The 16500-nt window shown below is 44.3% G+C and overlaps 1 protein-coding gene and 1 non-coding gene across 2 annotated transcripts in view; one reads left to right on the top strand and one right to left on the bottom strand.

The window, feature by feature from the left end:
* The window catches only part of LOC146187313 (venom allergen 5-like), a 59194-nt gene extending 43185 nt beyond the window's left edge, over window positions 1-16009 (bottom strand). The window contains exons 1-2 of the mRNA XM_084608188.1: window positions 15903-16009; window positions 14675-14894 (exon numbers count right to left, since the gene is read on the bottom strand). Of these exons, the coding sequence (XP_084464314.1) occupies window positions 14675-14894; window positions 15903-16009 (327 nt within the window). The remainder of the gene's footprint in view (window positions 1-14674; window positions 14895-15902) is intronic.
* Window positions 7626-7697, top strand: TRNAC-GCA (transfer RNA cysteine (anticodon GCA)). The gene has a single exon. It is a non-coding gene; the product is annotated as a tRNA-Cys (tRNA).
* Window positions 16010-16500: the final 491 nt, after the last annotated feature.

Here is a 16500-nt window from a genome sequence, read left to right as displayed (position 1 = left end):
AGCGAGCCGAGTTACCCTTTTTAGATACGTAAGTAGTGAGTATTTTGCAGAACTCACGCTTGTAGATAAAGGTTTACGCGTTCTGTCAAAACTACATGTATGCGAGCTTCCACAGACTGTACGCCGCCCTTTCGAAATCTGAGTGCAGCACTGCGAAAACTAAGGGCGGCCTGGAACAATAAGATGACAAGCATGAAATAATTGTGCCTTTACCCTCCTGCAGCCAACGAGGCTACAGAAGAGAAAGAGCACTGTATGCTTAGATGCGCATCGGAACGATTGCAGCGTATTCCGGGCACTGCAGGTCGCTTATATATAGTGATCGTGTACATTGAGTATGCTATTCCGACTTGTAAAGAACAAACTCTCAAACATTCTAATTGGCGATTCAGATCCCTCTCCGAATTCATGAAAGGCCAACACGTCTGGGAGACTATGAACCGTGCCACCGAGATACAATCACACCTCAGTATTTGAGCACAAATCGCCCGTTTAAACGTGCTATTCTGTTTCATGGCGCAAGAAGCTTTGGAATTGAGCTTAAGTCGAGCGTGCGCGAACAGTTTTACGCATAGTTTACATATTGAAACCGTTCAATGCTTTCTGCGAGTGATTCTAGCACTGTGAATTCGGCTGCTAGTTTCAAGCAGTATACTCACTGCAGATGCCTCTAGATCATCTTTATTGGCTGACATTAAACCACAGACATCACACCGATATTGGCTCAAGTTAAAAGGGATGCCCAAGAACATTTGACATCAGTTGCCTACTTCTGAGTCTAAAAATTTTAGAAACCAATAAGAATGCCGCTCAATCAAACAAGGCACTGTGTGCCACTTTCAACACCCCCACCCTTTCAATTCCTTTAAGGCGGAAGCTTTAAACGAAAGACCTTCTCACGAAAATGCCATGCAGAATTCTGAGGTCGCTCTGCTGTCACAACACTGTCCTTACACTCTGGTATTGTCACACTTTCGCCTCTTTACACAAACCTGAAGTTTTGTCGATAAACATATACTGAAGCAGAGGATAGGCCTTAAATGTTCCGCGTCCATAATGGCACATTGCTATTCTTTGTTTCTCAGCGTCTTTCCGTGCTAATAGCAACAACACGTACCTTAATGCTGCCTCAAGCGAAAGGGAAAACCTTTCTCAAAAAACAAAGCGCTTATTTTTTTAAACTCAACCAATTTCACGCCGTATATGAACTTCCCTTATTCTTTTATATCTTAGATTCTTAACCAGTGAAGGTTCATAGTCATCCCTCTCATTTGTAATGTTGTATTTTTCTAGATTTAAACTTTCCTCGTTATTGCTTTTTTTTTTGTCATCCTACCGCTGCGAGCTCTAATTTGTGTCTGAAATATTCTACCACCGTTAAGAATTGTGTAACTGACTCATTACCATATTATATAATAAAACTTTCAATTTGCCTATTTTTGCAAATATTATGCCTCTCTTGTGTACTTGTTATCTTGCAGTTTAAATTGGAATTCCCCAAACAGTATTACTTTGGGACCTCTTACTGCAATACATTTTTACGGAGTTCCAAATTACTGTAATTCGTTTCATTGAACCGGAAACATGTATGCGTAATCTGTAAATTGACCCGTCACCCGTCTCCCGGGGCACTCCCACGTTTCCACGGCTTGGTTAAAGCGGGGCTTTATATGTCGAGTGGTCGCCTACGCTATCGCGTCATACATTGAAAGGCGGAGCTTAAGTGTCCGCCATCATTTTTCTCACTTCTTGAAACAGTGTTTGCGAAACTATATAAGTGACGTAACCATATCGGGTGCCACGCTTAACAGCCCGCTCTGACTTATATTTCACCTCTTCCACGTATATCTCAACTTAATTCGATTGTCTTTTCGGCATTAAGCAGTAGGATGTATCTGTCGAAGGCTTCAAGGAACCGAAATGTTAAAGATAAAAAGCGATATTTTCCACCTCGACGGGAACAGCCGTATTTCTTAACTGAGTTGCGGTAACCTGTCATGCGTTCTATGTGCCTTCAGACAGTGTTTGTGTCAATGTAGTACAACCTGCGACGCCTCCACATGTCCGGTTGCCATGACAAGTACGGTGCGCATTAATTGCAAAGACACGTTGCGTGACGAGCGTGGTGTATTAACTGATTCGCGTTATTCGAAAAACAGCAAACCTTTTTCCAAACATCTGCCAAAACAGCGGAAAAAACGGTGAAAGCAAGCTTCATTGTTTTCTCATATATAACTGCAAAATATGCAAAACCTTTCACCTAGATGTTATTTATGAGAAACTGCTTTCCTGACCGGAGCTATATGTTCCAGCATGAAAATAAATTTCAAAAAGGCCGTTTACCCTATACAGCTGTGAAGAGGAACAGCTGATCCGCCACGACATTCAAACCGCCTCATTTAAACGATTTCGGTACTTCGAGGCCTGTTCCTTTTGCCATTGACGAAAGCAACGACATTACAGATAACGCACCGTGCGCCTTCGTCATTAAAGGCGTAGGCGAAAATCTCAACGTAAGAGGTGAATTACAGGACATAATCCAGATTAAAGGGCCCACTTTAAGATTGGACATCGTTTTGGTGTTTGAAGAAGCTGTTGATGGTTTGGTTTGGTTTGGTTTGTGGGGCTTAACGTCCCAAACCAACTCAGGCTATGAGAGACGCCGTAGTGGAGGACTCCGAAAATTTCGACCACCTGAGGTTCTTTAACGTGCACTGACATCGCACAGCACACGGGCGCCTTGCTTTTCGCCTCCATCGAAAAGCGGCTGCCGAGGCCGGGATTCGATCCCGCGTCATTGGGAGCTGTTGAATGCCCCACGTTGATACAGGTGGTGTGTCTGGCGACCGACGGTGCTCCATTAATAATTGAAAGCAGGAACAGTTTTCTAATATGCTTGAGAAGAAAACTTGAAGGGCGTCACTGAACAGTTTAGGGTGGTGTATTGCAGATTATATGAACAAGCACTATGCAGCAAGATGTACACTGAATATGAAATCTGTCATGAGAGCGTGTTTAGCGCAGTGAACTTCATTCGTTCAAGAGCCCTCAACCGCTGCCACTTAACCTCTATAAGAGAAAGACTGCAATCAAGAGATGTTGTACTACATGAATGTTCACTGGTTGAGCCGAGGAACCACGCTGAAATGATGTTTGGACCTTAGAGAGGACATTAACAGCTTCTTGAAGGAGAAAAATGACCCGGTCGCTGAGCTGTCACATAAGAAGTGGTTTCATTTTCTTGTATTTCGCAGACATCTGCGATCACGAATCATTCTCATGTTTGGAGCCATATACTTCTGCAAGCACCTCATCTCTTCATTGGAAGGAAGTAATGCTACTGTGCACTCAAGGATGACAGACAACCATCTCACCGCCACCATGCCTAACGCGGGATATTGCTTACCGTGTCGGTGTTAAGCATTGTTGTACCTCAAGTCAGCAGTGTGCTCATAAATGAAGAGTAATTTATGTGAATAAAAAAAAGAAACCCTTCATTTCCGAGGCCAAATAATTTTCTTAGTTTCTTTTATTTACCTAACTGCAAAGCTGTCGCTGTTACACACCTAAAATAATCGCCGTTGTGAGTTAATCCTGCATTTCTTTTCTTTTTGATATATTCCAGATTTTTGCACGTGGGGAACGAAATTTCCTCGATGTAGCCCTCATATATCAGTGAAGAGGTTTTGAAGAGCGAAAATGAGCTTAAAGGCGCTATGCGCGATAAGTAAGGTGGCCCTTCCAGTGTGTGCTCACGAGAGCTTTCAAAGAGTTTTCAGGCTGTATCAGTATTACGTTGACCACGTGCAGCGCCATTTTTGTAAAAATTGATATGTAACACTACATTTCACAGATCTGTTTTGTTTTCTCTTTTCATTGAACCAGAATAACAAGAACTAATAAATATAAGAACAACGTGCTTTGCAAAATTCGAAACTTGGAGGCCCCCCCCCCCCCCCCCCCCCCCCCGTTTTTTTTTTTTTTTTTCTATACAAACTGTTTGAACCTCCCACGCTTTTCGACATCCTCACAGAACAGCGCTTACTAGTTAGAGCTAGCAGCTGTGCAAAATTCAAAACAATTTATTAGGTTTGAGGCGTTTTATTGCCAGAATTTTGTGCTGCGGGCACATTGAGTCCAATAAAGATTCCACGGGTGCATAGCCTCCTACGCGCGGAGAATGTGTAAGCATGCCAAGTTTTGGAGTTGGTCTACCAAAAGTTGGAAATTGCGACCAAGTTGGCCATAGTCAAATTAGGTTGGACAACAGTGTTGGTCAAATTTGGACGAGATGAAATTTGGGGGTTCAATAGGTTGAAATTAGAGAGTGGCCTATATAAATTTAAAATTCACCACTAATTTGCGCATAGTCAAATTAGGTTGTACTCCAACTTTGCTCAAATTCAGACGAAGGCAAGTTTCGGAACTCCGGTGGGCCAAATGTTGAACTTGGCCTAATTCGGAAGGCAACACTGAGTTGGCCATAGTCACATTAGGTTGTGCACCAATTTTGTTGAACTTTGAACGCAGTCAAATTTTGGGGGTCCAGGGACGAAATTTTGGGGGTGGTCCACCTAAATTTGGAAGTCCCCACTCATTTGGACATAATAGAATCAGGTTGAACTTCAATGTTCAAATTCACACGAAGTGATATTCTGGAAGTCCAGCCCATGGGCGAAATTTCGGGGTTGGCCTGCCTAAATTTGGAAGGCACCACTGAGATGGACACAGTCACATTAGGTTTCACACAAATTTCGGTGAACTTTGGACGAATCAACTTTTGAGGGTCCAAGGACCAAAATTTGGAGGTGACCCACCTAAATTTGAAGGTCACCCCTAATTTTGGCATAGTGGTATTAGGTTGAACTCCAATTTTGCTCAAATTAAGACGAAGTGCAATTTTGAGTCTTTCCGATGGGCGAAATATCAATGGTGGCCTACCTAAATTTGGAAGGCGCCACAGATTAGCCAGTCAAATTAGGTTGTACACCGATTTTGATGAACTTTGGACGAATCAAATTTTTGGGTCCAGGCACCAAATTTTGAGGGTGGCACACCTAAATTTGGAAACTACCACTCATTTGGACTTAGTCTAATTAGGTCGAACTCCAATTTTTCTCAAATAAAGAAGAAGGCAAGTTTTGGAAGCCCGGTGGGCCAAATTTTGGAGCTGGCCTATTTCTGATGGCACGACTGAGTTGGCCATAGTCACATTAGGTTACACACCGATTCGGTTGAAAATTGGACGCGGTCCAATTTTGGGAGTCCAGGGACCAAAATTTGGGGGTGGTCCACCTAAATCTGGAAGTCACCACTCATTTGGACATAGTCGAAATAGGTTGAACTGCAATGTTGCTCAAATTTACACGAAGTGATATTCAGGAAGTCCATCCTGTGGGCGAAATTTCGGGGCTGGCCTACCTAAATTCGGAAGACACCACTGAGATGGCCAAAGTCAGATTAGGTTGCAGACCGAGTTCGGAAAAATTTGGACGAATCAAACTTTGGCGGTCCAAGGACCAATTTTGGGGATGGCGCACCTAAATGTGGAAGCTATCACTCATTTGGACATATTTCAATTAGGTCCAACTCCAATTTTGGCCAAATTCAGACAAAGACAAGTATTGGAAGTCCGGGGGGCCAAATTTTGGAGTTCGCCTAATTCGGAAGGCACTACTGAGTTGACAATAGTCACATTAGGTTGCACGCCGCTTTCGTTGAAATTTGGGTGCAGTCACACTTTGAGGATCCAGGGACCAAATTTTGGAGGTGGTCCACCTAAATGTGAAAGTCATCATTTATTTGGACATAGCTGAAATAGGTTGAACTGCAATGTTGCTCAAATTCGCACGAAGTGATATTCTGCAAGTCCATCCCGTGGGCGAAATTTCGGGGCTGGCCTACCTAAATTCGGAAGGCACCACTGAGATGACCATAGTCACATCATGTTGCGCACCGATTTCGGTGTAATTGGGACGAATCAAATTTTGGGGTTACAAGAACCAAATATTGGGGGTGGCCCACTAACATTTGGAGGTCACTACTCATTTAGTCATAGGTCAAACTCCAATTCTGCTCAAATTAAGACGGAGTGCAGTTTTGACAGTCCTTCCGATAGACGAAATTGCGGTGAATTGGCCTACCTAAATTCAGAAGGCACCACTGAGATGACCATAGTCACATTAGGTTTAATACCGATTTCGGTGAACTTTGGACGAATCAAATTTTGAGAGTCCAAGGACCAAATTTTGGATGCGGCCCACTTACATTTGGAGGTCACCACTCATTTGGGCACAGTCGAATTAGGTTGAACTTCAATGTTGCTTAAATTCAGACTAAATGAAATTATGGAAGTCCTTCCGGTGGGCGAAATTTAGGGCTTGGCCTACCTAAATTCGGAAGGCACACCACTGAGATGGCCTAGGTCACATTAGGTTGCACACCGATTTTGGTGAAATTTGAACGAATTAAAATTTGAGGTTAAAGCAGCCAAATTTTTGGGGGCCACACCTAAATTTGGAAGCTACCACTCATTTGGACACAGTCGGATTATGTTCATCAACTCCGTTGTTGCTCATGTTCAGACCAAGTGAAGTTTTTGAAGTCCTTCCAGTTAGCGAAATTTCGGGGTTGGCTTACCTAAATTCGGAAGGCACCACTGCGATGACCATAGTCACATTAGGTTGCACACCAATTTTGGTGAAATGATGGAAATGACGGATGTCTCTTCTATTACAGTATATTTGGTGAAAGTTGGACGAAGTCAAGTTTTGGGGGTCTAGGGACCAATTGTTGAGGCTGACCAAATATACTGGAAAGCGTCCAAATATCGACTGCGCATGCACATTTAAGGACTTTCCAACGTAATTATGGGGATGGGCCAAGTCGAATCAGGACAGGGATCCACACAATTGTTGAGTATGTCGAATGAAATTTAGGGAGCGGGCCAAATGCATTTTGGTAGAGGGCCAGTTCAGTTGTGGATGGGGTTCAACTGTATTTTCAAATTGAAAAAAGTCAATTTTGGCTATGGGCCGGTCAAATTTTTGGGTAGGCAATTCCATTTTGGGAGTGCACGAAGTCGGCTTTGAACACCTCAGTTGTCAACTTGAGCGGCACGATCGAATTTTGGGGGCGGGTCATCCAAGTTTGGAGACAGGCCAAGTTCAATTTCGGAGTGAACCAAGGCACTGTCGACAACACCCTAACCTAATTTTGGGCATAGGCCAAGCCAATTCTCACCCGAGCCCAACTAGACTTATCGACGCTCAAATTCGGCCAAGGTCATTCCGAGGTCGAATTTCGGAAAGGCCATGAAATCTCCTAGACATGTCCAATGTACTAATACAATGCACTGTCATTCATATTCCGCAGTGCCATTGCGGAATGGTGCACCGTTGCGTAGCCATGCCTATCCATTTCCCCACTGAGTCCAGATGGAGCCCCACGCTCTTACATAAAATCTGCGAAATCTCAATACTTATGGTAGCCGTGTTTTCGGAATGAAAGTTGCTATTGTTAAGGATTCGGCTTCATCGACGGCGCTAGGAAGATCTAAATAACTTTCACAAAAAATATCGCGGGACTAAAGATGTGTGCGCTGTTTTAAAAGCACTTCATCGCTCGGGGGTATAGCTCAGTGGTAGAGCATTCGACTGCAGATCGAGAGGTCCCCGGTTCAAACCCGGGTGCCCCCTTTTTTTATTTTTCTTCAATACAATATTTTTTTTCTAGTAACTACTTTCGTGTCGTAATAGCCAATGCTTTGAACACATGGTCAAATGCACATGACTGAATGTACTCCCTACATCAGGAAAAGCGCTGTAGATCGAGTTACTTCTAATGAGACCCTTAATCACTGAAGTACCGACATTCTCCAGATTCTGGTTTCCTCCCCGATTTCGCTCAGCCGCTCGCTTAGCGTGCTGCTCACGACACACTTTCCAGGATAGGCGCCTGCCTTTTGCGCCCACCTTTGATTTTGCTTATGTAGAGAAAACAACCGCACTCCGGTGATTTGACGTTTTAGGCGTTAGTTCTACTGCGCACACTCAGCGCGTTTGGGGTGATGCTGCAATCGACTCTTGGCATTACCATTAGAACATGTGTTTGCCTGAGCGTTAATCGAGGCAGTTTGCCTACCACGGACCTCATGAATATCCCGTGATCAGAACATCATAAAATTAAAAAGAAAAAACGATTCCAAGTTGCCAAACTTACACTGTAATGTTATCATCGAGCTGTGCGTTCAAAATTAATGTTTAATGAGCTAGCGCTTGATATCCACGTGTAGCTACGTCAAATGACTTGAAACATATTTTTGGCCGTACTATGTGCCACATGGATCACCTTTTGTTCTCAACAATGAAGTTGTTAAAAAAGGAGAGCTGACGTCGTAAGCGAGTAATTTAATTGGCGCTGAGCACGTGTGCCGTAGCAAACCTTTTTTTTTTTTTCATGTTTAAAACAGCTAATGCCCTTCACTGCAAAAATAGAAATAGCTACGGCTGAAAATGGTCCACTGTGGCTAGCCTGTCTTGACATAAAATAATCTTATGATGCAATATAACCTGCCAATCATTGTGGGGCTTGCTAACGGAAGCAGTAGCGGAACAAAATCATGGGGCGCTTAAGTCACCGGAAGGGTGGAACGCGGCTGCATTAGAAGCAATGTTGCTGTTATATGTTTTTTTTTTTTGCAGATCACTTGCCCGCTATCGCCTCTCTAAATTATTTTAAACTCTTTACCACTTTTTTATTTAAATATATTAAACTTTTATTCAAAAATTGTTTTATTCAAATACTTCTAAGGAGCCTCGAATCGAGACTATTGCTACTGCTCTCAGCACCTGCGAACTTTGCCACGAGGAATGGTCTCACGCCATCCCACCATGGTAGCCAATCAGAGCTTGAACATGTTAAATTGACTGAAGATAAAGCGCACGGGAAGACACACACAAGAGAAGAAGACACAGGACACGCGCGTGTCCTGTTGTCTTCTTCTCTTGTGTGTGTCTTCCCGTGCGCTTTATCTTCAGTCAATTTACAATGCACCATCTAGCCCAACTTCAAGTTTTGTTGAACATGTTACCTACCAGAAACCCTGCCATAAGTGGATTTCCTTCAGCTGAACTGCATGCCAGCGGTGAGAGTCGGTAGCTGACTTTAAATTTAATTCAATGTAGATTCACTTCAACTAATATTTTCAATTGATTGTGGCAGCTAGTTTCATGGCACCACTTCTTAGGCGACAGCGTAACCACCCCGTATCGCAGAAAAGCCAGCGTCGTCACCGTCAGCGTAGTTAACTGTGCGCTCATAATTCTGAATGGTGGACAGCGTCATGACATCACAGCCAGATGACCTCGCGCGGGAATTTCAAACACCCAACAGCCATCAGGTTAAATGTGTCGTCACGTGGAATAATGCGAAACAAATGCGCGAAAATGCGAAATAGAGGTCTCCTTATGTCCCAGATGGTTTAACTGTGTCAAATTAGTTTTACTAAAGGGACAGAACGCTGTCCAAAGTAAGTCATGAGATTATGGAGGAGACGAAAAGACCTTTCTTCATATAGTACACATCGAGCACTCCAATATCGAAGAAAAGAGGCTTTATAATTTTAATTTGCCATTGAAAATCAAATAAAAACAACTGAGGCGCTATCTGGCGGAAAAACCCTATAACTTTCGGTGTAGTCTCCCACGTGACTAGATGTCAGCAAAATATCGCCGATTAACACAAGTGCACACTTCTTTTTTCTTCTGGGAGTGCTTGGCATATTTCATTATATTTTGCGCTCTCTGGCATACTTTCACGTTTTGCCACTAGATGGCGCCACATTGTTTAGAATTGGACGATTGGATCCGTTGGACGATTAGCGCTAGGTGTCCACGGCAAAACTACAAATGAGGCGGTACAGGGAGATATGGGCTGGGCATCTTTCGAAGTACGGGAAGCTCAGAGTAAAATATTATATGAGGAACGCCTAATGAAATTGGACAGTAACAGATGGGCAGCTAAAGTATTTAAATACCTCTACTTAAAAAGCGTTGACTCACAATGGAGGAAAAGAACTAGGAAACTAACTAGCAAGTATATGCTAGTCACAAGGACGGAGAAATAAAGAGCATTAAGCAACAGGTGAAAAACACAGAAGGTAAAAATTGGATAAATTCGATGGAAAAGAAACAGATCGTGGAATTACACCGAAAGTGGAAAATGCAGATCAGGAAGGCAGATTTCTTTGATAACTCAAGAGGCAGTGCCCTACTTTTTGAAGCTAGATCAGGGTGCCTTAGAACATGCAGCTACAAAAAGAAGTTTAACAATGGAGATGACGCATGTGCTGTACGTGGAAACTCCAGTGAAACAATTGACCATATTATACTCGAATGTAATGGTATCCATCCGGAAGTTGATGCAGGCGCAATCACTGTTCCTGAACCTCTGGGGTTTAAAGATAACAGTGGCCGGGTGAATAAACCGGCGGTGGAAACTAGCAAAAAATGACTGGAAGATTGGTGGCTTAAAAGCAGAGGAGTGACATAATGTTAGTATTGTAGGAACAAAAATTTATTAAATAGAATGATGGTTTAGTTAACCATTCTAAATCAATAATTAAGATATAGGGAGAAAAATGAGCATGATAGCTACTGCTACCACCCCGTTTTAAAGGGGACGCTCCTGTATTCCATCCATTCCATCCATATATTCCGTGAATGAAGCAATGATAGTACCCAGTAAAACTTTCGTCGACGAGGCGTACGTTATTGTTCCGTAACAGCATTGAGTGTGAAACTGAAAAGGGCGTTACTCTAAGCAAAAAAAGAAATGAATTACTGCCTGGAGAGTGAAATTTACATTTATTTTTGGTACGTCTTTTTTGTCGGCCACCAGACGTCATCGCGGTCGCTGCTCATGGTTTCCAGCATAAGACTACATAAAAGCGGGCGCATGCTATGATCGAAACATTCTCGTAAAACTTTTCTACAGTGTTTCTATCAAAACCGCTATGGAATCGAACACTTGAGACATCAATCTTCCCATTGCGGCGGAAAAAAATTGAGACCTAAATTCCAGTGTTCTGTCCCTTTAACATTTTTAGGTGGGATTCGCACCCACGACCTTACCTTTCCTTTGCGAGCCTGACACGATATCGATTATAGGCCACTAAGTAAATGAGAAAACGTACGATTTCGGAGCAAGGGACAGTCTTTACTGGGCGTTTTTTTAATTGTTTAGAGATCGTTACTTTAAACCCTGCTTGGGAGAGGTCGGTGTGGTCTGTGCAGGTGGATTTTACAGCGAGAAGTAAGTTATGTACGTGACAGAGCTGAGTGGTGAAACATGTAAAATTAACAAATTAAATTTTTTTACTTTTGATTTAGCGGTCAGTCATGTATTAAGAAACAGAAGGCCCCAACAGGAAATTGGCTGCAGTTTGGAATTTTCTAAGCAATATTTAGTTCGTAAAGTTGTCTTCCCGCAATGCACACCAATGCACACCGCAATGCACACCGCAATGCGAAAATGTCGTCGTTCGCATGTCTAATGCAGTAAATACGAACGTCTATTTCTTGCCGTGGAAGCAGTTAACACAGCAGGCCCTGAGACGTCATTTTAAATATGTGCTTTGCGGGAAGCCAACATTACAAGCTTAAAATGCGTATTTTTGACGTTATATATTCCGAAATAAAAAGCCGATAAAGAAAATTTAAAAATTGTACTAAGCTTCTATATTCACAGGGTTCGATTTCTTCATATTGTGTTGAGCCTTTAAATGGGCATTATATGGCATTAAATATTTCGAAATACATTGGCGATAAAGCAAACTTAAATGTTGGACTCACTTTTATGTTTACGGGCTTCGTTTTCAACACAAAATGTTGGCCCTTGAAATGAAAAGTAGGCAAGTTGATAAGGTAATTTTAATTAATTATTATTTACTCACTGAGCTTTATCACGTTCGTAATGTCCGCCTTGCTGTAGAATCTACTCGCACAGACTGCACCGACGTATTCCCCTTGGGGTTTCAAATAACCATCTGTAAACGGTTAAAAAATAGCGATATACACGTCTTGCTGTGTGGGACATAAAGTAGTATGTTACGACTGTATGCAAATGAGTACGCGTTCAGTTAGTTAACAATGAGAGTAGTAAATAAGGGTGTAGAAAAGTGCCCCTGCTGCATATTTATACTCTTTGCCGGACGCGGCACAGCGGCGGTGGCATGCGGTGACCACTAAGATATTCGCGACCTGATGTATGCTGCTGCTTCAACAGATGGCATCATCGAGATATCTCGCTAAAGCCGGGGTACTCACTGCTGGGAAGACAATTTCTGTTGCGACGCGCATCTCCTATTTGATTCCCTTTTATCACATCTATTTCAACTCCCTTCTGTCCGCACGGGGCAGTGGTGGAGACTCAACCAGAGCCGTGTTGCAGGTCCGACCATTTTGCTTTCGTCCTTCCTTTTGTCACTACATCATCTGCGAGCACAGGCCGCTATCGCCTTCATACCATGCATAAGGCTGAGTTTAATTTGTTGACGATTACGACACTTTTGGCAGCCGGCGCTATGGCGCCACGTTCTGAGGAATATGCCAGTTTTTGCAGGCAGTTTTACGACGCCACTTTTGGGGAGACGTCGCCCTTTCCTCCCAATGAGACTCCTAATGCACAAGAGTTTATTAAAAGCGTTAAACAAGGATACAAAACTAAAATTGGGGGACCCTCAAGCTTCGCCTTTGGAGTAGACGCAATAGCGCCACGGCCTGTTCATTCCGCGAATTTCCTCTGTAAAGACACAGCTGTCCACTAACCGCGTGCTCTACCGCGATGGCGCTGTGGTTGGAGCTTTTGAGTGCTATGCCCAAAGATGCGAGATCGAATGCCGGCCGTGACGGCCGCTTTTCAATGGAGGCGAAAAGCAAGGCGCCCATGTGATGTCAGTGCCCTGTGATGTCAGTGCACGTTAAAGAATCCCGGGTGGCCGGAATTTTCATAGCCTTCCAATACAGCGTCACTTATAGCCGAGTGACTTTGGGACGTTAAACTCCATAAACTCTATTCATTAGCCCGCAGTCAAAGCATGGACTATAGGTCTATCTTTTAAACTGTATGCGTGTCATCTGTAGTGCGGCAGCGCAGTACGATCGCGGGTTTTCTTGTAGAAGCCGCATGCCGCCGTTTATTTTTGCATTACAACAACAGAAAACAATAACGCCGACCCCGGCTTTTCCTTGACACGAGGCCCTAACGCTACCACGTAAAAGCGGAAATACACTAGGAGTCCATAAATAGTATTGAAGGGAACGTGCAACGAAGCACGTATATTTGTTGCCCCTGTTGTTTATGGTTTATACATCACGAACATAACGAACGCGAGAAGATCGTAGATATGGGTCCAGCGCAAGAAACTTTCATGCGTTGTCTTAATTCCATTTCAATGCAGAGCATGCCCTTAATCGTCCAACTGTCTGCCATACTTCTACAGCCGACTACAATTGACAACAACCTACTGCCATGGGGGTTAATGCGCTCGGACGCAGTGGTACCTTTTGAAGATAGCCACAGTACAGTCGCGTCGTGGTAGCTCAATTCTCGACAGCCGAAATGTCCAAGTTCGATCTTGGCCGCGGCGGCCGCTTTTCGAAGGAGGCGAAATTCAAGGAGACCGCCTACTATGCGATATACATGTACAGGATCCGTCAATGATTCCCAGACCACAGGGTTCGCATTTAGGTCGTTATATCAGGCACTCAAGGTAGCTGTTAAGACACAAAGTTATGTAGATTGGCGAATGATCCCTCTCATACCTCCTATAGAGGTGATGAGTTTCGGAAGTTTTGTAAATGCCATGCAAAATGGCTCACAAGCAAGTAGTGTACCTCATAGTCGGAAGTGTTTTAGGGCATTAAACCCATAAAATGGAATCGAAACTATTAAAACTGCCCCATAGATGACTTCATAGATTACCTTATAGATGACCTTGATGTTCTCTTTTGTTGTCATCATTGGTTGCAGACATTTACTGACAGTAGTGTTCCGTCTTCCCTGGAGTTATTCGACCTTCACTCCGTATACTTGCACACTTTTGATGCATTGGAAAGTCTTGGTTGGTCTCAGAGCTGCAACCGCTGCTTCAAACGCACTAAAACGGTCTTCTCAATAGGCGCAGCGAAACCGACTTGGGCTTTGTACATCTTCGGCCTACAGCTCTCTATGCGGCCAAACCGCAATTAACTGTGCGACCATGAAGCTTTAAAATTGTAACACTCCGTCAATGCACTGCAGCAGCCAGCGGCTGAAGCCGCGCGAAATTTTCGTTAAATGGCAGAATTTATCGCTTTCTCTACACGCACCGCGGTGTGGGAAGGCACTGCCATCATGCCACTGAGTTCCTAGTGTAAAGACATCTCGATCAGACACCCTGCTGTACTTTAGCGTAAAGTACTTGCCCCGCTCCGCCGTAGATTACAGGATTACCAAGCAGTTACTAAATCAAAGGCTATCGTTCAAGAACGGCACTGGGAGAAATTCAAATTCTGACACGCCTCCTCTGCAGTCGTTCGCCTTCTAGCGTAAATAAGCGGGTTCTAAAACATTTTTTTTTACACGCGTGGATCAGCGTGCTTTTAGCTGATGACGTTCCGTGAATAAACCTCACCAGGTACATCATGTTGGCTGCGGCGGGGAGTCCGCTGGCGCCCTCAGCTCCCGAGGCGAGTCGGTTGCGGAACGCGTTGTGCTGGTCCAGGATGAGCCGCTTGTCGGCCTCGGAGACGCCCTGCTGCAACGGTCGACACTGGGACGGCGGACGGAGGCACTGTGTATGCCGCCGGCTATAGCGCCGGTACAGGTCCGGACAGGCCGCCGAGTCCACGTCGCTGTGTGCATAGACCGTGCAGAACAGAAACGATTATCTTCTCCACACGATATCGGTCACTTCGCAATGGGTTAGCGCACAAGTGCAGTACGCGCATTGAAGACCTCCAGCATGTATTCCATGAAAGTATCTGCTGTGTGCGTCAAATTTGTGTCGGTGCTCTGTGGTGCTCTTTAATTCTTGATTTGATTTACGGAGTATAACTTTCTAAAGCGACCCATGTTATGAGATACGCCGTATAGTTAATTAACTGGCACCGAGATCGAACAGTACACGGGCGCCTTAATTTTCGTCTCTATCGCAGTGATACCCCGCCATTCTGGATCTCCAGAGATAGCTAGGCCACCCCTTCCGCTCGTTATAACCAGTTTTAATTAGAGTTAAACCTCCGCACTTGTATAGCTTCAAAATTTGCCCCATAGGCTAGCACTAGAAAGAAAATACCGTCATGTTTTGCTCAAGGCGAACACCGGACTACTACTACTCATGGCCTGAAAACATGCTGCGATATTCATTATATCCCATTCTCATCCTTCTAAGTATTTTACTTTCGTGGTCCGGATTTGCGGTCTGCACGTACCCTGTATGGATATATTTATTTAACGACAAAATTAGTTGCTCTTTGACGTTACCCTTATTCCACTGGATAAAATCATCTCCCGCCTGGAATCGGTGATAGTTAAATTATACCTTGCCCTGTCAGCTGCTGTCAGCCCTAGTTTGATCAGTTAGTAGAACAGCTTCTTCGCAGAGGCCGTTATCAACTGCCACCGAGAGAGAACTGGGGATCTTCTTGAAACACAAGGCACTCGCGAAACACAAGGCACTCGTGCGCGTACTGCACAGTGTCAGGTCACGTTAAAGAACCCCTGTGGATCTGGATACAAAGTAGTCCATGTCTTCACCACAGAGTCCCTTGTAGCAGATGTCACTTTACGGTGTTACATTCCCCCCCCCCCCCCCCCCCCCCACCCGAAAAAAAAAGAGAAATGGAGGCGGCGAGCCGTACCCATCAGGGCTGGGCAGCAAGAGCGAGGCCAAGTACGCTTCGGCCGCGTCCGCCGAGAGCCAGGCGGTCGACACCAGGCAGAGCCACGCCGCTGCCCATGCCGCCATTGGGGTGCAGGGAGGTCGGCAACCACTGCCCCGACGCCTGTGAGGATGATAGAGTCGTCGGTACGCATACACTCTTAACATTCTCTTTCGTGAAATCAGTTAGTAAGCCGAAGTTTGCGCTGGAAGGTAGGTAAAACACCAAACTTAGCAAGTTCGCTGGAATAACGTGGCTGATATACACCCGTTAGTATTGCGTGAAAAAGCCAACGGATAACGCTAAAAGTTCCTAGAGACTGCATTTTATAATCTTAGAATTTCAGAATGCGTCTTCTTACCCAACAATCAATCTCATCGCATGACGTGTGCAAGTTTCCTTGACGCCAAACAAGTGCGCTTCGCTCTAACGACTGGCCTGCATACCTTGCGGTTTGTGTGGACCTATTTTGCATAGTTAGTGTTTGGGTGGCGCTTGTAAGGTTATAAGTGATCGCAGGCTGTACGACAAGTACATCGGGTACGTCATACCTAAGCTATAAATACCCACTATAAAG

Source organism: Amblyomma maculatum, chromosome 6 (assembly GCF_055883805.1).
Source record: "Amblyomma maculatum isolate TAMU_Amacu chromosome 6, ASM5588380v1, whole genome shotgun sequence".
NCBI lineage: Eukaryota > Metazoa > Arthropoda > Arachnida > Ixodida > Ixodidae > Amblyomma > Amblyomma maculatum.
This window is presented reverse-complemented; position numbering and strand designations above follow the sequence as displayed.